At 47.8% G+C, this 23,392-nt stretch overlaps 1 protein-coding gene across 2 annotated transcripts in view; it reads right to left on the reverse strand.

Annotated features, from left to right (window-relative positions):
* RPS6KA5 (ribosomal protein S6 kinase A5) overlaps positions 1–23,392 on the reverse strand; it is a 49,024-nt gene that overhangs the window by 23,738 nt on the left and 1,894 nt on the right. Inside the window, exons 2-4 of one of the 2 annotated variants that reach the window (XM_083167161.1) lie at positions 11,245–11,316; positions 3,986–4,204; positions 2,514–2,629 (exon numbers count right to left, since the gene is read on the reverse strand). In XM_083167161.1, the coding sequence (XP_083023287.1) occupies positions 2,514–2,629; positions 3,986–4,204; positions 11,245–11,316 (407 nt within the window). Of the gene's footprint in view, positions 1–2,513; positions 2,630–3,002; positions 3,024–3,985; positions 4,205–11,244; positions 11,317–23,392 lie in introns of those variants that run through there. The other variant, XM_083167162.1, reaches the window with a different exon arrangement.

Here is a 23,392-nt window from a genome sequence, read left to right on the forward strand (position 1 = left end):
AATAAAATAATACAAAGAAAATACTTATGACACATATTATGTGTCATATGTATATGCTTTGTATTATTATAATACTTTTTTCTCCATTTTCCTTTATTTTTAATAGTTTAGGAGGCACCAAGTGCGGTGCCTCCCGTTGCCTATAGTATAGAATTAGAAACAGGGGGGCGGGCAGTGGGAAGGACCGAGCACCAGGCTGCAAAAGACCATTTAAAAAAGGTGCATATACGGCACCTATAGCAGTGCCTCAGTGACAGGGATGTGCTTTCTGCTTACATGAAAGCACGCCCCTGTCACTGAGGCAGATGTGATTGGGGACAGTGGCGCCTCCTCAGTGACAGGGGCGTGCTTTCATATAGGCAGAAAGCACATCCCCCTGACTGTCACAGAGGGACTCTATCTATACAGTAAGTGCTGCTTATATAGGCGGATGGCACTGGGTGCCGTTGTGGGGGGGGGATGGGCGCACGGAGCCAGGCTGATAGCTCCCGCTATTAGCTGGCCACTGGCACCACTTATATAGGCGGACGGCACGGGGTGCCGTTGGGGGGGATCATCTTGGGGGGGGGGGGGGGGGGGAGGAGGGAAATGGGCGCACAGAGCCAGGCTGATAGCTCCCGCCAGTAGATGGCCGCCGGCACCACTTATATAGGCAGACGAGCCACACGGGGTGCCGTGGGGGGTGAAATGGGCGCGCGGAGCCAGGCTGACAGCATCTGGCCACCGGCACACACTGCTACACGCAATCTCTCAGCTAGCACCATCTCCTGTCCGGTTCCTGTTCTGTATCTGATTCTGTATAAATGCTGGGCCAGGGACGTGCTGTGCTGCTTAGGTAAGCAGTATCAGTGAAAGATTGCTGTGTGTGGCAATTTTGGAGGGTGGGGGGCTGTGTATATGTTAAGTGACAGATGTGTGTTTGTGTAATGTAATAGAGGTGTGTGTATGTGTAAAATAATAGAGGTGTGTGTATGTGTAAAGTAATAGAGGTTTGTGTAAGTTATCTAGTTGTGCACTGTATCTATGTTTCTGTAAAATAAGTGTTTTTAAATGAAAGAAGTATACAGTATGGGCCAAATGTACTAGCCTCTGCGTTCAGTGGTTGTGCAGGATGCCGGCTGAACTCGAGGTTCTTTAAAGAGGCAGACATTTACAAGGCAAACCCATCCCTTGTAAATGATTGCCCTCTTAAAAAAACCTCGGAGTTCAGCTGACATCCTGCACAACCACTGAACACAGTCAGGTACATTTGGCAAGTGTTTTTTTTTTTTTTTTTTAAGTAGAAGAGGTAAATGGGCAGACCAAAGGGCAGACCCCGTGACAGCTCGTGGAGCCAGCGACGAGGGGGTATATGGCAAGTGCTGGGTCCATGTTGCTTCTGCGCTGTCAGGCAGGAGCTGCTCTGCCGGTCTCTCTGCTGCTTATGCAGACGGCAGCTGCCTGCCTGTCAGCGCAGAAGCAACCCGGACCCAGCTCTCCCCACAGACCCCCCTTGTCGCTGACTCCACCAAGCCAGTGCCTCACCAATATCATTATGACCCGTGATTGCTGCTCACGGGTAACACTCTTAGTGGGATAATTAGCCCTGGCAAGCTGGTAATACTGCCTGTCACAATCCGATCACATGATGGATCGAATAAATCATGTCTCCTGTTAATATTATGGGCCAAATGTAATAGGGGAGAGTTTCCCCCTTTTTTTTAAAGCAGCAATCAATTACACTGCAAAACCAGGTTGATTTTGCCATGTAAATGATTGCTGCTTTAAAAAACATGGGAAAATTCTCCCAAAATCTCTTACTTTCTGAAACTCTCACCCTATTACATATAGCCCAGAGTGTGAGATCAATGTATTTCTTGTATTCTGCATGTAAACTTAATGTGACTCAAAGAGGGCCATGGGGGGTGGGGCTGCCTGTCATTTCCCCCTGCAGAGTGTAAGCACGGTGGACATTCCCTCAGTGTGACCATCTGTAGAGGTTTCTGGAATCTTCAGGTATAATTGCACGCTTCTCCCTATAGCCTGTGTACTTCTTGGGGGATCAGCAAGAAGGCTGGAAGCGACCCGATGTTTCATGTAAAATCCCCCACTACAGAATCAGTACTGGTGTGTAAGATACAGTTCTGTGATTTTCATCCCTTTTTATTTTGAGTTGTATTCTTCTGTGTGTACTTTTAAAATCATTGTAATCATCTTTGTAACAATTTTTATAACTAAGCTCTGAAGTATTTCTTGGAATAAATAATGCATAATTCCAGTACTGAATATATATATTGTATTGTGTATCCGGACGTATGCAAGCGTTCTTCAAACTTGCATTGGTGGCGGCATACCTCCTATAGGGGACCCCTGTGTCCAAAGTTAACCGCAGTCATGGCCGGAGCTGCTCAGATTGACGTATCTGGAGGAGCGACCGGTGGGTCCGTGACACTGCCATTTATCGAGGATATTGTATCACCTATGTCCTCTCTATACATACAGCATCTGAAAGCCTCATTACAATAGTCACGCACCTTGTGCAGATGGTCGATGGCCAGAACAATCTCCCCAATATATATCTGGACTTCATTCTCTGTGAAGTGCTCTCTCTGGGATAAATGGGTAAAGAGCTCACCACCATTAATATAATCTGCAATAAAATAAAATACGAAATAACAAAGCTAGTTTTCAAACAGACAAGCATGGACACGCGTATGGGTAACAGTGATCTGTGCATGCCTCTAGGAAATATGCCAATGAATTAACGTGTATTACAGTCAGTAATAAGCAGCCTTTCAATGACCCACAAAGCACATATATCTCTGTCCCGTCTCAGTGCTTGTGTCAGGGGGCAGAAAATAAAGAGATACTTTGGCAGTTGCTAAGATTTAATGTTTAGTAATTACTTCTGCATAGCGGTGTCCAGGCTGCTCAGCACAAGTTACCGACGCCAGATCACTAAATCCTGCTCCAGCAGGACAGTCCTCATTCTCTCTTACTATAATAGAAATGATTGAACTTACTGTACTTTTCTCTGGTTGACTCAGCACTTGGGTAAAACCAATGGGCCAAGCGTTACAGAAGTCTTGCTGGTATGTCCTGCACCAACCATCGCCCGCTCTGATTGCAGGGTTGACCTTAAACGGCGACTCCACCAAAAGTGGGAAGTGATAAGGGTAGAGGGGGATTTGAAGAAATGAAATAATAATAATGAAATATTTATTTTAAAAAGAATCGTCCCCAATCAGATACCTTTCACTCTCTACTGGTGGAGTCCTCTGGGCCTCACAGTCCTAAGCTGCACTACAGTCTACTCAACCTGTTGAATGACACCCATCCAGCTGACATTTAATAGGCTAGTAGGAAACAAACGCAGAGTGCATTATGTGGCCCATAAAATGCTGTGGGCTATTAAATTTATTCCCGCATGGAGTATGGCTTTGGGGCTTGGCGCCAAATTATTGTACTGCTCCAATCGCTTGGCATGAGAGAAGTTGCATTGCGTGGACAATGCTGTGCATTTTAGTGAGCAATGGTGACTGTCGCTGGTATGGACTCCTGGGCATGTCGCTAAATTCCCACCTGACACCTGAATCATCCCCATTAAATGTAATTATTTGCAACTTTACTAGGACTTGGGAGGAGGCTGCATCCTCATTTTGACGGGCACCAATGTAGCACAACACAGGACTACACACATTGCAGCTGCCGGTTATCCCCTCAGAAGTTTACACAATGTAAGACATGAAGCTGACTAGCGCTGGCGGATATGACATAACTCCCAGGACGTATTACGCTGACCAGCACTGGCGCACATGACATAACCCCCAGGACGTATTGCACTGACCAGCACTGCCGGACAGGACACAAACCAACAGGATGTATTATGCTGACCAGTGCTGGCAGACATGACACAAATCCCAGGACATAGTACACTGACCAGCACTGGCGGACATGACACAAACCCCCAGGACGTATTACGCTCTTCACACGAGCGCTCTCTCACCCAGGATCAGATGGAGCTTGGTGTCTGTCTGGAAAGCATAATGGAGAGTCACGAGGAACGGCGATTGTCTTATATGTTCCAGCACCTGGCGCTCCGTCCGCGTGTGCTCTGCCGTCTTCGCCTTCTGCACGATCGTGGCCTTCTTCAGGACTTTCATTGCATACAGCTTCCCGGCATCATGGCCGCTGATCTTCCGCACCAGGAACACTTTGCCATAGGCTAGGGAGACACATAGGAAGACAGAAGCTGTAATCTCTCACTGTATCATGTTATGGAGACATAAAAGTAACAGTAATTACATAACGCCTGCTCTATAAAATGCAGAGAAGACGTCTCACTACAGCATTCTGAGACACAGTCTCATTAAATGCAGCTTATTGCTCGGGAGAGTAAAGGTCGCCATCTAGAAGAAATCATCTTTCTGGTTGGTTCTTTTGCTCATCTGTCTTCCAGCTGGGTGGTTCTCTGACAACTATCCAAAGCACATTTGTCAGACCCCCACTTTCCTCCCTCATAGTAATTACAGGCTGACAATCTCGGCATGGAGACAAATATCCGGTAATGAATATTTCTTCCCTAAAATCATCTAATTCCAATAAAATTTTCCGTATCTGAATTATAGATTAGAGGAAAGACTGACAGTGCTGATTTATTTTCCACGTCGGCATCTACTGGGAAGAGTAACCTGTGCCCCAAGGATTCCCTGCATGTACTGATGGTGGTCCCATAATATGGAATATATAAGATGTGGCCTTGAAACCCCCCCCAAATTATGTCAACCATTTTTATGTTGACCATTGTAATGTCAACCTATTCCCCTCGTTGACCTGCGTATGGAGCAGACAGGTGTCTAGGTCAACAATGACAAAAGGCCAACTTACACAAGGTCGACACAATCAAAACATCAACAAACGCCAATGTCAAGTCCTGAGCATGTGGACCCCGGCAGTGCCGGCACACTTTACTGTAGATGGTATAAAAACTCAGGTTGACCTTTTTATGCGTCAACCACTGTCAGGTCAACTTTTTGCTTGTGTCAACTGTAACAGTCGGTCGCAGTAGTCTAGCGCAACATGTGTCCGTACAATGGTCTGTAGTATAGGCATCTCATTGGTCGGCTTCCCCTCTATTACCTGTAATGGTTGGTTGCAGTAGTCTAGCACAGTATCTGTCTGTACAATGGTCTGCAGTAGAGCCATCTCATTGGTCGGACTTCCCTCTATTACTTGTAATAGTTGGTCGCAGTAGTCTAGCTCAGCACATGTCCATACCATTACCTGCAGTAGACTACTCCAACCAATACAGGTAATAGGTCTGCGGGGAGAAATACAACCAATGAGCTGACAATACCCTAGAGCCATCGTAGGGTTTGTATTCCCAGCACAAATCGGTGGGAAGCAGCGTAGAGAGGATGAAGCTGCAGGCAGATGCACAGATGTGCCCAGAACTCAGGTCTGCTGACACATGAAGCAGGAATTTCCCCACAGGGTCAAGCAGTGACACACCTATTCCTGTGCTATACATTCTGCACCTTGTGCCTGCAGATGCCTCTACCCCTCCGCTGAGGTGCAACGAGTGCAGATAGACAAAGCCAGGTCAGCCGGGTGGGACCAGACACATTCTGGCTGCATGCACAGACCTGCATCTACCTTGTTACATTATATACTGTGCATTATCCAGTCTTACTCGGCCCTCATGTGGAGAATGCAGAATTTTTTGTATAAAAAGGTACGCAATTCTATAGTGTGTGCCAATTTTATGTGGTTAGTCGCAGCCTAGTGCCCATGGTACGCTGTGGGCGGGGTTAGGCTGTGTAAGACAACTTGCTCCACCTCCCAGTGCCTCGGTTGCACCTGGTAGGTTATGCCATAAAGTTATATGAATTTGTTACTGGCCATGTGGTCCTGTATTCTAGCAGCACAGGTGACAACTGCGGACATCGTGCCCAGGAATATCTGTTACTTAATGGAAGAATGGAAACAATGGTGAAATATATTCGAATCCCACCATTTCCATATACAGGTAAATGCTGGGCATGTACACCCACGTACATCAAAGGTCTGAGGCCTGGCAAGAGTGCAGTAAATAGGTCACAGTTTACCAATAAGGGGATTTTTGTAAGAACTTAGCGTTCAAATCCCTTTCTCTGAGTCCATCCTGGTGACACAGCTCAACAAGGCACCTATGCTGATTTCTTTGAGAGGCAGGCTCCTCCCTTCTGCATCCAAGCATTCCTCAGTTCAACTTCTAAAGCACACAAGGATACATTACTCAGTACAACGCCTGACCATATTAAATAATAACATAATAATACATCATATTACATGAATGGTATAAACTTACTGAGCATAAGGGCGGGATCACTGTGTTACTAGAATGGACACAGAGAAAGGGATTCGAATGGTAAGTTTTACAAAAATCCCCTTTTCTCTTTCATCCATCCTGGTGACACAGCTCAACCTTGGGACATTCAAGAGCCGGTCCTTTGGGAGGGTACGCTCAGGTCCGCAGTTCTCATCACTGCTCGCCTAAATGAAGCGTCCTCCGATGCGAACTCATGGAACCTGTAGAATTTGGTAAAGGTATGAAAAACAGATGACCAGGTGGCAGCCCTGCATTAATTCTCCACTGTGGTCCCATGACGCACAGCCCAAGAAGAAGCCACTAACCTAGTGGTATGGGCATTAATCCTGTGGGAAACGGTCTGCCTACCATAGTGTAAGCAAAGGCAATTGCCGACCTTAACCATGTAGCAAAGACCTGCTTGGAAGCATGCCACCTTCTCTTATGTACGTCCTATAGTACCAATAGCAAATCAGTTTTTGCAAAAATCCTTTACACTGTCCACATAAGTGCGCAGAGCGCGAACTATGTCCAAATTTTTTTTAACTTGTCCCTATCTCTTGCCTCCTCTGGAGGACAAAACACCGGGAGCACAATCTACTGGTTTAAATGGAATTTTGATACTACCTTCGGTAGAAACTTCGGTACTGTTCTGAGAACAGCCCTATCATCATGAAAAACCAGAGATGGAGACTTGCAAGACAAGTCCCCCAATTCTGAAACTCGCCTAGCCGAAGCCCTGGCTAACAAAAAGATAATTAAGACTCAAAACGTAGGTTTTAATAAAACCGACCATACCAGAAAAAGGTCCTTGCGAGCCCTAAGCATGGTTTGGATAACAGCATCTGAGAAACCTTTCTTCCTTAATAAAGAGGTTTCAAAAGCCAGGCCGTCAAATTAAGACAAGCTAGGTCCAGGTGTAGAAACGGTCCTTGATTGAGTAAGTCTAGGTAAAGAGGAAGACGCCAGGAGTCCGTTGAAAACCTCAGTATGGCTGAATACCACGACCTCCTGGGCCAATCCGGAGCAAACAATATGACTAGCACCGCCTGTGTCCTCACTCTACTTGAGGATCCGAGCAATCATAGAAAATGGAGGGAGACCATAGGCGAGGGTTAAACACCATGGAATGGTCATGACAACTACTGCCCATGCAGTCGGATCCCTGGTCCGCGAGCAGAACCTGGGAACCTGACAATAGTGTCTGGACGCTATCAAGTGTATCCCTGGGAGCCCCCAAAGAGTCATTATTTCCTGAAAGACTTCTGTGTAACTTCCACTCTCCTTCCAGCAGATCTGCCCTGTTGAGAAAGCCCGCTTCCACATTCCGGATCCCCGGAATGAACACCGCTAACAAATTTGGAATGTTCACCTCTGCCCACTGAATATCCGTGAGACATCCTGCATAACCATCCTGCTGCGAGTACTGCCCTGATGGTTTAAGTAAGCCACGGTTGTGGCATTGTCTTACTGTATTTTTCTTTGGACCACAGACCTTGCAATCTGAGGTGCAGGATCACCGCCTGCCCCCCTACCCCCCCACCCCCATCGGTCGTGACGGCCAGCCAATCCCACGAGCAAAGGGAACGCCCCATTTGCAGAGACTCCAGATCCGTCCACCAGATCAATGAGCACCTTGTCTCCTGAGACAGCAACAGTGTTTCCTGTTTCACGGTTTCCGGGTTCCCAGACCAACAAGCCAGAATGTTTAACGGAAAGGACCTTGATTGAAACCTCGCCAACTGGAGAGTCTCGAAAGTTGCTACCATTTTGCCCAACAGTTTTAAACTCTACCAAATTGTTGGATTCGGCGATTGGAGAATCGACCACACCAACCAGTGAAGGTCTATTGCCTTAGACTCTGTAAGGAACACACGAAGATGTGTGTCCAAGCTCACATCCAACGACTGAAGTTTCTGAGTGGGTGTTAGATGAGACTTCGGAAGATTCAACATCCACCCGTGATCTCCGAGAAACTGCAATCTGCCATCACTAGATGTTCCTGCAGTTTTTTCTACCGATTCGGCCTTTAAACAAGAGGTCACCCCAGTAAGGAATAATCACAATCCCTTTTAGCCTGAGAGCTGCTGCCATGACAGCCATCACTTTTGTGAAAACTCTCGGAGCGGTGGCTAACCTGAAAGGCAGAGCCTGAAATTGCAGATGAGTTTCTCCTATTGCGAAACACCGTAAAGATTGATGTTCCTTATCTATTAGGCACATGTACATAAGTCCTGGATGTCCACTGACGCTAGAAATTCTCCAGATTCTATGCTTAAGAGCACCGACCTCAGAGATTCAATCTTGAAGTGGTCTACCCACATATGTAGCCTTAAAGACTTCAGATTTAGAATGGGTCTGAAAGAACCATCTGGTTTGGGGACTAAGAAAATAATAGAATCCCTTCTTTCTTTCCTCCTGAGACAACAGGTTCACCACACCCTTCTTGAGAAGCGACATGCCGCCACCAAGAGGGCTTTCCGCCATAGGGGTGTAGAAAGAAAACTATTTTCGGGAACACCCCAGTTGATTCCATCTATCCCTAAACTGCAGGAGGCGACCCCCCACTCTGACTCCAAAAAGGGGAGTCTCCGCCCAGTCATGCTGAGGACTTTTGCAAAGGTCCCGAAATGTGATCAGGGAGCCTTTCCTATGCTAGAAGGAAACTTTCCTCTACCTGTATGTCCTCTATTGGACACACCCCCTTTAAAGGAGGTGCAAAAGGACGGCCTAAAAGCTCCAACCTAGACACTGGAGGCTTATACGGCCTACACACATGCCGATATTAAGGCATTTTCTAAGCGACTTTGCTTAGTTTTGCAAAGTCGCTTAGAAAATGCCCCTACATCGGTGTGTGTGTGGGGGGGCTATATCGACAGGAATGCGCGTACCCGCGCATCGCTGCCGCTGGCCGATATTGATGAGCAGTGTCCATCAATATCGGCATCGCCAGTGTTCTCTCACCGGAGAACACTGGCGCTGTCAGCTCGCTCAGCACACAGAGCTGACAGCTCGCTCTGTGTGTGGGCTGTCAGCTCTGTGTGCTATGCGATAGCGGCGCAGCACAGCCCGATCTAGCATAGCTAGGTCGCCCTACACACATCGCTATGTGTGTAGGGCCCATTAGACGTGTCGGGAAGAAAATAGCTCTTTCCCCCTGTGGCCTGTATAATAGTGGAATAGAGTTCCAATCCAAAAAGAATTTCTCTCTAAAAAGGCACGAGCCTCTAGAGACTTCATGGATTTACTGTCAGCTTCCCAAGCTTTAAGCCCGAGAGCTCTCCTGGCTGTCACAGATTTAGCTGGCACCCCTTGACGCCATCTTGGCGCCTTCTTCCCCAGCTACACAAACGTACTCCACAGCTCACTTTAACATTTCAGTCAAAGCAAAAGCTTCTGTGTCAGACTGAAGCTGAGTACACCAGGCGCCGGCCCACTTTATCATGGCCTTAGAAACCCAAGCCGATGCTGGGTCCTTAAAAGCAGCACCCCCCTGTAAAGGGAAAGCAGTGAATTAGACAACCTGGCCACAGGCGCCTCCACCAGATTGTCTTTTCCCCCCAATTTTTAGTGCTCCTCTGGCACAGAATACATGTTTGCAAACCTATCGGGGCATGAGACACCTTTTATCAGACGTCTTCCATCCTTCCCCAAGTAAAGCTTTCATGCCCTCATCCGAGGGGAAGGTATCTGTATCCCTGCACAGTCTCTTAAATACTCTGCACTGGCACTTTTATCCTATCTGAGATATTCAAAAGCCTGCTTAACTGCTAGAATCAAATTCTCAATGCCAGGGACAGGAGACTTTCTTCCCTCTGGTCTCAAAAGGTGTCCTCGGGACACACACCTCAACCTCCAAATCTAATTCAGCAGGGGAGGTGTAGATAAGGGGGTGCCTAGGGAAAATTACCTCAGGAGCCTTGCAAATTGTTACATGAACGCTGTCGGAGTCGGAGGAGGAGGAAAAAGGCCTAGGAGATTCTTCTAAGTCATCTCTCTGCCTATTCAAAGCCTGTGCTAAGGCAATCATAGACCTCCCCAGGGCAGGCATCCCCACAACACCCCCCCCCCCTCCCCTCCCGAGCAGGGAGCCGGTTCAGGACGCCCCCAGGGACCAGGAAACCTCTCTGTAACAGAGATTGAATCGCCGTTGTGTCTCTCTGCACACAGAGAGCTGACAGGACGTGCTTCTGTCAGCCTCTGCTGCGCTGTCAGTGTGTGTGAACTTCTAGTAGAAGTAACACACTGGACACCTGCACTAACTAGTGAATATTAATAAAATAACAAACACCTAGCTACTCTACTCAAAATGGCTGCAGTCAGCACAGCACCCACGCCAGTGGGCACCTAAAACAAACTGAGGAATGCTAGGATGCAGAAGGGAGGAGCCTGCCTCTCAAAGAAGTCAGCATAGGTGCCTTGCTCCTGTGGACCCGCCTACATCCCACGGTTGAGCTCTGTCACCAGGATGGACGAAATAGAAATATATCATCATCATTTACATCCAGCATCCACACTTCCTGGGGTCTCACTTCTATCCCCCCCAATGCAGGTGGCACATCTCTGTCCTGCTCTCCTCTCATTCTGTCCACCCATGAAAAACAAAGAACACAATCCGGTTCTCTGGCAGAATTATCTCCCAGCGTCAGCAACCCGAGACGGGGCATCTAATGTCTGCTGGGATGGAAAGCGGCAAAACAAAGGAAGATTGTTCAAAAGGCCAAAAGCAGGATAGAGATACTGGGATATTGTTTTCTTTTCCCTCTGCTGTGCAACTTCTACTCTCTTCGTCCCTGCTGTGGGACCTGTCAGCCCCCCCCCCCCCCCCCCCTTGTCCGACACATTGCTTATCGCTTCCCAAAAACAACTTGACACCCCCCAAAAATTTATAAAGCGATACATAGCGAAGGCCTTACCTCCTGTGCCCAGCACCTTCAGCAGCTCAAAGTTCTCAATCCCAACTTTCTCTGCATGTCCAGTCAAATTGGCTGTAACATAAGAGAGATGAGAGTGACACAACTTCCACAGACATAACGAGGACAAGTTAATTACAGGAGCCGCAGAGCAGCCATCTGTTCCTTCTAATCACCTCTCCAGGTATTGATCCAAAAGGGATGAAATATGTCCTGCTGTGAATCTCGTCTGAAGCCCAATAACACTAACGGATACATTTCCATCAGCGCTGGGTTAATTAAGAACACAAAATAAAGTCTATACAGAAAACCCGAACTGCATGAGGCTGAATCATCAGTATTGGCACTTAGTTACAGGCGCCCACTGCCAATGCAGTGCGTTAGAGTTACATACATATTACAATGTGCAGAGGTATATATGTGGCAAAGGCTATCTGATATATAATGCACAGAGGATGGACGAGGTTCTATCACTAAGTCAGCAGCAAACCCATAGTACAGGCAGAAATCTATGGCTACGTATATTACGCACTAAGCGGCTATGTACACACGGGCGTACAGACATCGCCGCTCGGCTCTTGTCAGACAAGGCCAAGGCCAGCATGTGGTTACACTCTGTACACTTCTTATGGGAAGAGTACGCCGTGTTCTGGCGCAGGAGAAAGGGCAATTAGCAGAAAATGATCAACAACTCTATTAACACAATCAACTCCAGTCATTAATTGCACACTGGGGCGATAGAACGTGGTTGGGTTTTCTTCTTCCCCTTGTGGTAATTATCAATGTCAAAATAATCAGAATAATATTATTACATATATAGATTATTTTACTATACACATTATACTATATTGCTATGGTTTGTGCCAAACTTTGGCTTCTCTGTAGCAGTCTGCCACGCTGAGGGGGCCGATTCCCCACCTGGGCCGCATCAGTGCGATGCCCGCCGGGCCCTATTCAATGCTGTCTTCCCCGACAGCATTGAGCAGGGTATCTCGGCAGAACGAGCCCAACATCACAAGCTGTCGGGCTTGTTCTGCCGAGAACGGCCGGGAAGTGACAAGCTGCCGGCTGCAGCTCGCCTCTTCCTGGCCGCAACTCACAGCCATGCCCCCTTCTCGCCCCGCTGCAGGGGGGACATTGAATCCTGATCAAGAACGGGACTGGGTCACGGCGGTCGAGCAAGCACGACTGCCGTGACCCCCACACTGAATACCCCCCCAAGACTGAGGAGGGAGGGAATACAAATAACCAGTCCCATTCATGCGGTCAGAGCACTTTGCATGTAGAGAACAACTGAAATGAATAAGCCATTGAGAAGAATGGGGAAACACAGCAGGGCATTGGTGTAAGGTGGGTGACTCCCTACCACAGAGATTAGTGCAGTTATATGTGCGCACGCGGAGATGAATCACGAGGTGGCGTTTAAAAGGGACTCACAGTGTAATACACAATAACACAAATACGAACGACAATGTTTCTAGACACAGAACACTGGGCCTTATTTTGGTTCATTCTTTCTGACAAAATCCTTCTTAGATGGACAAAACCATGTGCACTGCGGGTGAGGCAGGTGTTACTTGTGCCGAGAGAATTAGATTTGGGTGGGGTTTAACTTCAAAGTGAGATCTATATTGCAGTGTAAAATTAAAGCAGTCAGTATTTTCCCTGCACAGAAACAAAATTACTCACCCAAATCTAATTCTCTCTGCACATGTTACATCTGCCCCCCCCCCCCCCCCCCCTGCAGTGCATATGGTTTTGTCCATCTAAGAAGGATTTTGTCAGAAAGAGTGAACCAAAATAAGGCCCACAATGAGGTTTATTTTGCACGTGCTTCTGTAAGTGCTTGGGGAAAAGAAACACAGGCCAGCTGGAGAATATACATATGTAGGGGTCCTTGGCCACATGCATTCTCCGCAGCCGCCATTAAAATACAGGGGTTATTCAGACCCGATTGCAGTCCTGCGATTTAACAAGGCGGACGATTATCAATCACCCTCGCATGGATTGTAGTACAGTACATATGCGAAAGGCCGTCCTGCAATAAAATCCAGCTTATTTTTTAATTGCTGGCCATGTACAAGTTTAAAGACAGGAAGCCGGCGTTTGTGGGTGGTAACAGGCTGTTATCTGGGAGTGACAGGAAAAATGCAGGTGTGGCCAGGTGTGTGAGGGGAAGTCATGTGACATCCGCTTCGGCCTCCATCAGCATGATTCTATCGCAGCCACTGAGTAAGTCCTGGGCTACGCACAGACTGTGCACACTGGGAATCATTACATGGTGAGCGGCTGTTATCTGGGAGTGTCAGGGATATGCAGGCTTGGCCAGGTGTCTGATGGGAAGTCATGTGACGTCTGCTTTGCCCCGATTATCCTGATTGTATTGCAGCCACCTTGCAGGTCCTGGACTACGAACAGACTGGGGGAATCATTGAATGGTGAGCTGCTTGTGCGTTGATTAGCTGCTAATTGCAGGGCTGTGATATTTGCGCAGGCTTTTTGCAGCCTTGCAATGGGCATATCACCTGATCGCAGGGCGCTGACAAATGGTCTGAATAACCACACAATACAGACTAACAAAACAATACTACTATGGGTGTGGTATGAGTCACCGACAGTCGGGATCCCGACAGTCATTATCCCGACGTCGGGATCCTGACTGCCTGGCGTCAGACAGCGTGGCCAGCGCAACAAAGCCCCTTGCGAGCTCGCTGCGCTCGCCACGCTGCGGGCACGGTGGCGAGCTACGCTCGCCACCTATTCTATTCTCCCTCTATGGGGGTCGTGGACCCCCACGAGGGAAAATAGCCGTCGGGAACCCGGCCGTCCGTGTTTTAACAGTGGGGATCCCGACTGTCGGGACCCCGTCCGGCACCCTACTACTATGGGGGCAGAATGCCGGGTTTATTGGTATCCGTTTGCTGATAGACAATGACTTTAACAACATTCAGTAAGTCAACACCATAAAAGGTCAACATGACTTTGGTTGATACATGAAAAGGTTGACATGGATTTTGGGGACATTTTCTTACTTTACCATTGCGGTGGATGATTGGGAACGATACCGTGTGCAGAGCTTGACACCTGGGCTGGGACATGGGGCCTTATTCTGATTCACTCTTTCTGACAAAATCCTTCTTAGATGGACAAAACCATGTGCACTGCAGGTGGGGCAGATGTTACTTGTGAAGAGAGAATTAGATTTGGGTGGGGTTATAATTCAAAGTGAGAGCTGTATTGCAGTGTAAAAATAAAGCAGCCAGTATTTACCCTGCACAGAAACAAAATAACTCACCCAAATCAAATTCTCTCTGCACATTTTACATCTGCCCCCCTGCAGTGCACATGGTTTTGTCCATCTAAGAAGGATTTTGTCAGAAAGAGTGAACTAGAATAAGGCCCATGGTGAGCAAAAAGCCACCCAAAGGAAAGGGGGACATTAATTGGGGGTCCACATCCTCTGGTGTTAATACTGGAAAAAATTTAAAACATGTTGACTTTTTCATACCTTTTCCGTGTCGCCTGTGTGATGTTGACTTTTTTGGGCATAATTTAGACAGAGTCAACCTAATATACCACACCCAGGTTTATAACATGTTCTAACTCACGGGTGTCAAACACAAGGCCCGCGGGCCAAATCCGGCCCGCCAGACCTCGTCATGTGGCCCGTGCGCAGGGCCGTCTTTTCGTATGGGCTTAATGGGCACTTGCCCAGGGGCCCCAGGGGTAAAGGGCCCTATACTGATAGCTGAGGATCCCCTTTTTCCAGGGATACCAGATTTTTGAAAATCGGCCCTGGGGAACTGGAGATATCCAACTTTAAAGCAGCAGTCCACATTTGACCTATTAATTGCAATTCCCAGTCATATTTCTCAGTTTCTCTTTGACTTAGAGGTTTTCTGAGAGTAAATTCCAAAAGCTGGGACTCTCCCCTTTCTGTCGACACTAGCGACTTGTCTCTATCATGCCCAGAACCAGAGATATCAGCCTTCCAGCAGCCAGTCCCTGCTCCAGCTCCAAACGTCTGGTGTGGTTTCATATTTTTGTCAATGGGTTGCTCTGGCTCCTGATCTCCAAGTTCCCAGCACCTTCTGAAAGTTGGGACTCTAGGTTTTTATACTATTGAAGGCTAAGCAATCTATTTCCAGATAATGTCGATATCTGCAGTCAAACAAGCTGCCCTTCCACCGGAAAATGGCAAATATTAAGCCCACTCCATTATCCAACCCTCCCCTGCGTATAAAACACACCCTACCTCCCTGGAAGTAATTTGCAAGGGACCCTTCATTCAGCTCATTGCCCCCTTCCACACGTTAGTGTTCACCCTCCCACCACCTGTGCAGTAAAGGAGTAATTAGCAGAAGTTACTGCTCCAGGTCCTACATGTTGAATGGAAGAAAGAGCACCCCCTGCCACCCGTGGGACATCAAAGCTGCTGCTGATAGCACCCCCACCCCTAGGAGGGGAGAATGGGTAAGGGCCCCAGTGCATTGCTTTGCCCAGGGGCCCACACTGCTGTTAAGACGGCCCTGCCCGTGCGAGGAGATAGCACGCAGGGGTAGTGTGTCCCAGCTCCTGCCTAGGCCACCTCCTCTCACCCACCCCACCGCGGCCGCCTTACCTGTTCCTCCACTGTCGGCGGCCATGTTCCTGTAGGCACATATGTATGCGTCTACAAACACATGGCCGCCGGCCTCCACGGCTACGTGGAGGAGGGCCCGGCCGCCTGTTCCCTCTGATGCCCGGCAGTGACAGACACTGGGTGGGGACGTCATGACGATGACGCCGCCCGCCCATGCGTCTGTAGAGAAGTAGGAGCAGGCAGGGAAGCTGGACCGGGAGTCGGGGACAGTGTGGCCGCAGCAAGCAGTGAAGAAAAGCTGGAAGCCGCAGCAGCTGCAGGACAGACGGAGAAACAGTAAGTGAGGATAAGGATCACACTCACAATAAAAAAAATATATATATCTGCTGTTTCCTGAGGTGTCCCCGTGTATAATAATAATAATGCCATGACACCACAGGCTGCTCCTCCTGTATAATCATTTGTGTCATGGCATTACTTTTATTATATTATACAGGGGGAGCAGTCTGTGGTGTCATGGCATTATTATTATACAGGGGGAGCAGCCTGTGGTGTCATGGCATTCATTTTATATTATACAGGGGGAGCAGCCTGTGGTGTCATGGCATTATAATTATACAGGGGGACCTACAGATACAACCGGCCCTTTGAGGGTGACCAAACTGCTGATGCGGCCCCCGATGAATTTGAGTTTGACACCCCTGTTCTAACTGAACATATGAAACACAATTATGTGATGTGGAAACATGTGGAGCCACCGTATCCTGAGCCAGAGGACTGGACTGGAGATGGTGGGAATTGTAGTCATCAGAGTGACAGAGCTGGATGGAGCCAGGACCAAGGATTCTGCGGGTACAGGGGAGTAGGGACTGGAGATGGTGGAAGTTGAAGTCCTCAGAGTGACAGAGCTGGATGGAGCCAGGACCATGGATTCTGCGGGTACAGGGGAGTAGGGACTGGAGATGGTGGAAGTTGTAGTCCTCAGAGTGACAGAGCTGGATGGAGCCAGGACCAAGGATTCTGCAGGTACAGGGGAGTAGGGACTGAAGATGGTGGGAGTTGTAGTCCTCAGAGTGACAGAGCTGGATGGAGCCAGGACCATGGATTCTGCGGGTACAGGGGAGTAGGGACTGGAGATGGTGGAAGTTGTAGTCCTCAGAGTGACAGAGCTGGATGGGGCCAGGAACGGGGTTCTGAGGTACAGGTGGAGTAGGGACGGCTGGTGCCTTTTGCTGGTAACTCCCATTATGTACCCCGGGGAGCAATGATGTTGGTTGCAGAGCTGGCACGTTGGATACTGAGCCCCACATAATTCCTTAGGAGATGTGCTGAGGAAACGATGGCTACAGAGAATCCCTGAATAGCTGCTTGTGCCATAACGTGATCCATCGCCTACACTGCCGGCAGCCAGAGGAGGAAGAGAATGGTGTCACTGTCTACCATCTGAGCTAATCCTGGGGCTTTTGCCGCCGTTTTATTGATCCATTCTCGCATCTCCCTTTTCTGTATTCACTGCAGTATAGAACACCTTATTCTGCACATTCCTGCAGATGTGGAACCATGACATGCCCCCTAGTTATAGCCCCAAGGCCCCAGGCATTCTGCAATAATCAGTGTAAATGTAAACATAGAAACATAGAATTTGACGGCAGATAAGAACCACTTGGCCCATCTAGTCTGCCCCTTTTTTTAAACATGTTACCTCAAACCATATTTGATCCTTATTTTTTTGTAAGGATATCAATATGCTTATCCCAAGCATGTTTAAATTGTACTACTGTATTTGCGTCTACCACTTCTGTTGGGAGGCTATTCCACTTATCTACTACTCTTTCTGTGAAAAAATTCTTCCTCGCATTTCCCCTGAATCTTCCTCCCTCTAGTTTCAGTGCATGTCCTCGTGTTCTGTTGCTCCTCTTCCTGTGAAGAATGTCTCCCACCTGTACCTTGTTAAAGCCCTTGATATATTTGAAAGTTTCTATCATGTAGAATTATTCATCTTTCTCTCAGTGTAATTCCGCATGTCACTGGGACCAGATTACTGGCTGCTAACATCCAATCTCTGGCCGGGACTATGCAGCAATCAGACACAGGATTAACAAAAACCTTTAGACTCTAAAGTTTAGAGCATGGTCCACATCTGGTGCCTTATATACAGTCACCCCTGCACAGCTGCTCCATCCAGAATGCTCTCACATTAGACCCAGCACCCCTTAACTGCCAGAGCAGCTAGTAATACATACAGGAGCACAGACATTCTAGGGCTAATACTGTTAGGAGCTAATTAACCTACCACTATATTTTGGAATGGGATACGGTCGTTTTATCGAATGACATTAGGTCGAATGTCATTTGGTCGACCCCACTAGGTCGAATGTGTAAAAAGGTCGACATGGGTTTATGTCGAACTTCCGACTATGTCGACTGCCATTAGGTCGACTGGGGTTAGGTCGAATTGCTCTTTTTGGGTTTTTTTTGGTTCCGACAGGCGGTGGTTCATGCCCTACCATCCACTAGGGCGTGGAGGAGGTTATTAAAGCTGTGGCGAGCGAAGCGAGCCACCGCGCCCGAAGCATGGCGAGCGAAGCGAGCGATGCGAGGGTCCGATTCACTATGTCAACAGTGTCCATGTCGACACTGTTGACATTTCGGCCAAAAAAACCCCAAAAAGAGCAATTCGACCTAACCCCAGTCGACCTAATGGCAGTCGACATAGTCGGAAGTTTGACATAAACCCATGTCGACCTTTTTACACATTCGACCTAGTGGGGTCGACCAAATGACATTCGACCTAATGTCATTCGATAAAACGAACCGTATCCTTTTGGAATGTAGGAGGAAACCAGAGTACCCGGCGTAAACCCACGCTAGTACGGGGAGACTATACAAACTGCGCACAGTTGGGGCCATGGTGGGAATGGAACCCATGACCTCAGCGCTGTGAGGCAGTAATGCTAACCAATACACCACCCTTGCTGCCCAATTACAGCCTAAACCTAACCGGTTGGTGGCCACGTCTCACAGCAGTATGTGACCATCTGATCCCTCCTTCATGGGACCTTCCAGGGCGGCAGGATCGCATGCGACCCCCTTCTGCATTTATTTATTTATTAACAGTTTCTTATATAGCGCAGAAGATTCCGTAGCGCTTTACAATAGTAGACAGTGATAAAACAAACTGGGTAACAACAGACAGACTTGGAGGTAAGAGGGCCCTGCTGCAAGCTTACAATCTATAGGATGTGATGTATCGTATGAGACCCCCTTCCCTGCCACCTGGTGGGGGTCCAAGTCGGAAGATGGGCGTGCAAGCAGGTCCGACTTCCGGTTGCAATGCACATGAGGCCGCACATTGGATCGGATGAGATAGCAAACACTGACGATCCGCTAAATCGGGTAAAATCATCCCAAATCGCATAAGTGTAAAGGGTCCTTTAGGGTTAGGGTAAGAGAGAACGTACACTGACACACAAGGTGTCCTGATCCTCAGCATCAGGATGCGGCTGTCAGTTTTCTGACTTCTGGCATTCTAAGTGCCGGAATCCCGTACCCAACCCAATTAAGGTGTACAAATATCCCTTATAAAAGTCCTCCTGGCAATGGCTGCTGTGCATTTGTGGTCAGCGGAACTGTTCATGTGCAAAACCCCACCAGCACTCATCCTACCGTAACAATCACATACTGCAATGCATTATGGGTGCACAGATCGCACTGCACCTGGTACTAACCAAGCAACAGGCAGCAAACTATAAGCGCAACACTGCACTGTATATACATACGCTACAAAACTGTGCAGCCTGCATTCTATGTCAGCCCACCAGATACCACCGCGCTGTATGTACATAACTACAACACAGTGCAGCCTGCGTTCTATGTCAGCCCACCAGATACCACTGTGCTGTATGTACATAACTACAACACTGTGCAGCCTGCGTTCTATGTCAGCCCACCAGATAACCCCGTGCTGTATGCACATAACTACAACACCGTGCAGCCTGCGTTCTATGTCAGCCCACCAGATACCACCGCGCTGTATGTACATAACTACAACACCGTGCAGCCTGCGTTCTATGTCAGCCCACCAGATAACACCGCGCTGTATGTACATTACTACAACACTGTGCAGCCTGCATTCTATGTCAGCCCACCAGATAACCCCGTGCTGTATGTACATAACTACAACACCGTGCAGCCTGCGTTCTATGTCAGCCCACCAGATACCACCGCGCTGTATGTACATAACTACAACACCGTGCAGCCTGCGTTCTATGTCAGCCCACCAGATACCACCGCGCTGTATGTACATAACTACAACACCGTGCAGCCTGCGTTCTATGTCAGCCCACCAGATACCACCGCGCTGTATGTACATAACTACAACACCGTGCAGCCTGCGTTCTATGGCAGCCCACCAGATACCACCGCGCTGTATGTACATAACTACAACACTGTGCAGCCTGCATTCTATGTCAGCCCACCAGATAACACTGTGCTGTATGTACATAACTACAACACCGTGCAGCCTGCGTTCTATGTCAGCCCACCAGATACCACCGCGCTGTATGTACATAACTACAACACCGTGCAGCCTGCGTTCTATGTCAGCCCACCAGATAACACTGTGCTGTATGTACGTAACTACAACACTGTGCAGCCTGTGTTCTATGTAAGCCCACCAGATAACACTGCGCTGTATGTACATAACTACAACACCGTGCAGCCTGCGTTCTATGTCAGCCCACCAGATAACACTGCGCTGTATGTACATAACTACAACACTGTGCAGCGTGCGTTCTATGTCAGCCCACCAGATAACACTGCGCTGCATGTACATAACTACAACACTGTGCAGCATGCGTTCTATGTCAGCCCACCAGATAACACTGTGCTGTATGTACATAACTACAACACTGCGCAGCCTGCGTTCTATGTCAGCCCACAAGATAACACTGTGCTGTATGTACATAAATACAACACTGTGCAGCCTGCGTTCTATGTCAGCCCACCAGATACCACAGCGCTGTATGTACATAACTACAACACTGTGCAACCTATGTTCTATGTCAGCCCACCAGATACCACAGCGCTGTATGTACATAACTACAACACTGTGAAGCCTGCGTTCTATGTCAGCCCACCAGATAACACTGCGCTGTATGTACATTACTACAACACTGTGCAGCCTGCATTCTATGTCAGCCCACCAGATAACACTGTGCTGTATGTACGTAACTACAACACTGTGCAGCCTGCATTCTATGTCAGCCCACCAGATACCACAGCGCTGTATGTACATAACTACAACACTGTGAAGCCTGCGTTCTATGTCAGCCCACCAGATAACACTGTGCTGTTCCAAGCCACCGCCAAGCGCCGCAAATCAACACTCTGCAAGAAAAAACCAAAGTGGCTAATTTTAAGTCTTCTGATGTGAAAGTAAGGTCCTATTTATAATCACTATGCATATTCATTTCCCACACCAGAGACAAAACAATTAGTGGGGTTTGGGGTCCTCGAATGACATCCATCTGCTTATCAGTCCAGGAATGAAGCAAGAAGCTGCAAATCCAGAAATAGGACATCGGGAGGCTGAGCTGTGACCCTGTGTACCTGGGGGGTGATATTACTGACAGATGGGGGATAGCACACACCTGGCCTTACATAACGACAAACTCTGTATTCACTTCATATCATTTACTGCATTCACAGGAAGCCATGATGATGGGCCACACAGTCACCAAGGGCCTTATTTTGGTTCGCTCTTTCTGACAAAATCCTTCTTAGATGGACAAAACTATGTGCACTGCAGGGGGGCAGATGTAAAATGTGCAGAGAGAATTAGATTTGGGTGACTAATTTTGTTTCTGTAAAGGGAAAATACTGGCTGCTTTATTTTTACACTGCAATATAGATCTAACTTTGAAGTAAACCCCACCCAAATCTAATTATATCTGCACAAGTTACATCTGCCCCACCTGCAGTGCACATGATTTTGTCCATCTAAGAAGGATTTTGTCAGAAAGAGTGAACTAAAATAAGGCCCCAAGTGCTTAATACTCCAGAAAAGGAAGAGATATGTATAACCCTATCAGCAGAGGGCGCTGTGGGGGATAGGGAGCAGTAAGACAAGGCGATGTAGCATTATAGGATAATATATTGCAATATAATAACCAGACATAATTAACTAATGGATAACGATAACGAGGAAGAACAGGGGCACTGTGCATTTGACTAGTCGCTATCACAGGAACAGGCAAAGGAGAGACAGCAGTGTTATAGAGGGTTCACACTATTTTTCGATTCGATTTTGCTTTTAGAAGCAATATCGAATCGAATGCACATTGAATGAATTTAGCAGCATTCAACGCAGATTCGATCCCAATGCGCGTTCACGTATAGTGGAAATCAAATAGAAATAGTAGCCTTGCCAGGCAAGACTATAGAGTAGAAATCGAACGGCATAGCTAATCGAATCCCAGATCTAACCATGTGTACACACGCATCGATTTACATTCAATTTCGGTTCGATTGGCTTTCAATTTACCCAATTCAAACCCTTTTCATTTGGCCTTGCTTTCCATTCGATCAGTACTTTTGCATTCAATACAGATGTCGATTTGCATTCAAGGCACAGTGTACACATTCGATATTTCCTTGCCTGCAGTCTATTTTTTTCTTTTCAATATAGTGAAAACAGGAGTGCACGTGGAATCGAATGTGGACCGAAAGAGTCTTAAAATCCATTAAATTTCATTTTGCTTCGATAAGCTTAATCAAATCGAAAACCTATCAAAATCGAAGCATGTGTACACCCCTTTACTATGCATAATGGGGGAACATATGCTGAACTGTGTGGGCTATTAGTGGCATGAGAATGTTTTAGAGATGAGGAAAAGGTTCTGTCAGTAGCACAAGGAGAACCTGAGGAGGGGGGTAAGGAGATGTCAGTGATACTGTGCACAAGGGCTACTAAAGAGGGGTGCAAGGTATCAACAGTAGTGTGCACTGAGGGGTGGGCATAGAGAGGTCAGTAGTAGTGTGCACTGAGGGATGCTGAGGAGGGAACAGAGTCAGTGGTAGTGTGCACTGTGGGGTGGTCATAGAGATGTCAGTAGTAGTGTGCACTGAGGGAACACTGAGGAGGGGACACAGATGTCAGTAGTAGTGTGAACTGGGGAACACTGAGTAGGGGATAGATGTCAGTGGTAGTGTGCACTAGGGAACACTGAGGAGGGGACAGATGTCAGTGATAGTGTGCACTGGGGAATATGGAGAAAGGGGACAGATGTCAGTGGTAGTGTACACTGGGGGACACTGAAGGGTGGGCATAGAGATGTCAATAGTAGTGTGCACTGGAGAACACTGAGGATGGAACAGATGTCAGTGGTAGTGTGCACATGACTACTAAAGAGGGGGATAAGGTGTCAGCAGTAGTGTGGGCATAGAGATGTCAGTAGTAGTGTGCACTGGGGGTCACCGAGGAGGCGACAGATATGTCAGTAGTAGTGTTCCATGGGAGACACTGAGGAGGGGACAGACGTCAGTGGTAGTGTGCACTGAAAAACACAG

Source organism: Crinia signifera, chromosome 12, assembly GCF_055691185.1.
Source record: "Crinia signifera chromosome 12, ASM5569118v1, whole genome shotgun sequence".
In the NCBI taxonomy this organism is placed as follows: Eukaryota; Metazoa; Chordata; class Amphibia; order Anura; family Myobatrachidae; genus Crinia; species Crinia signifera.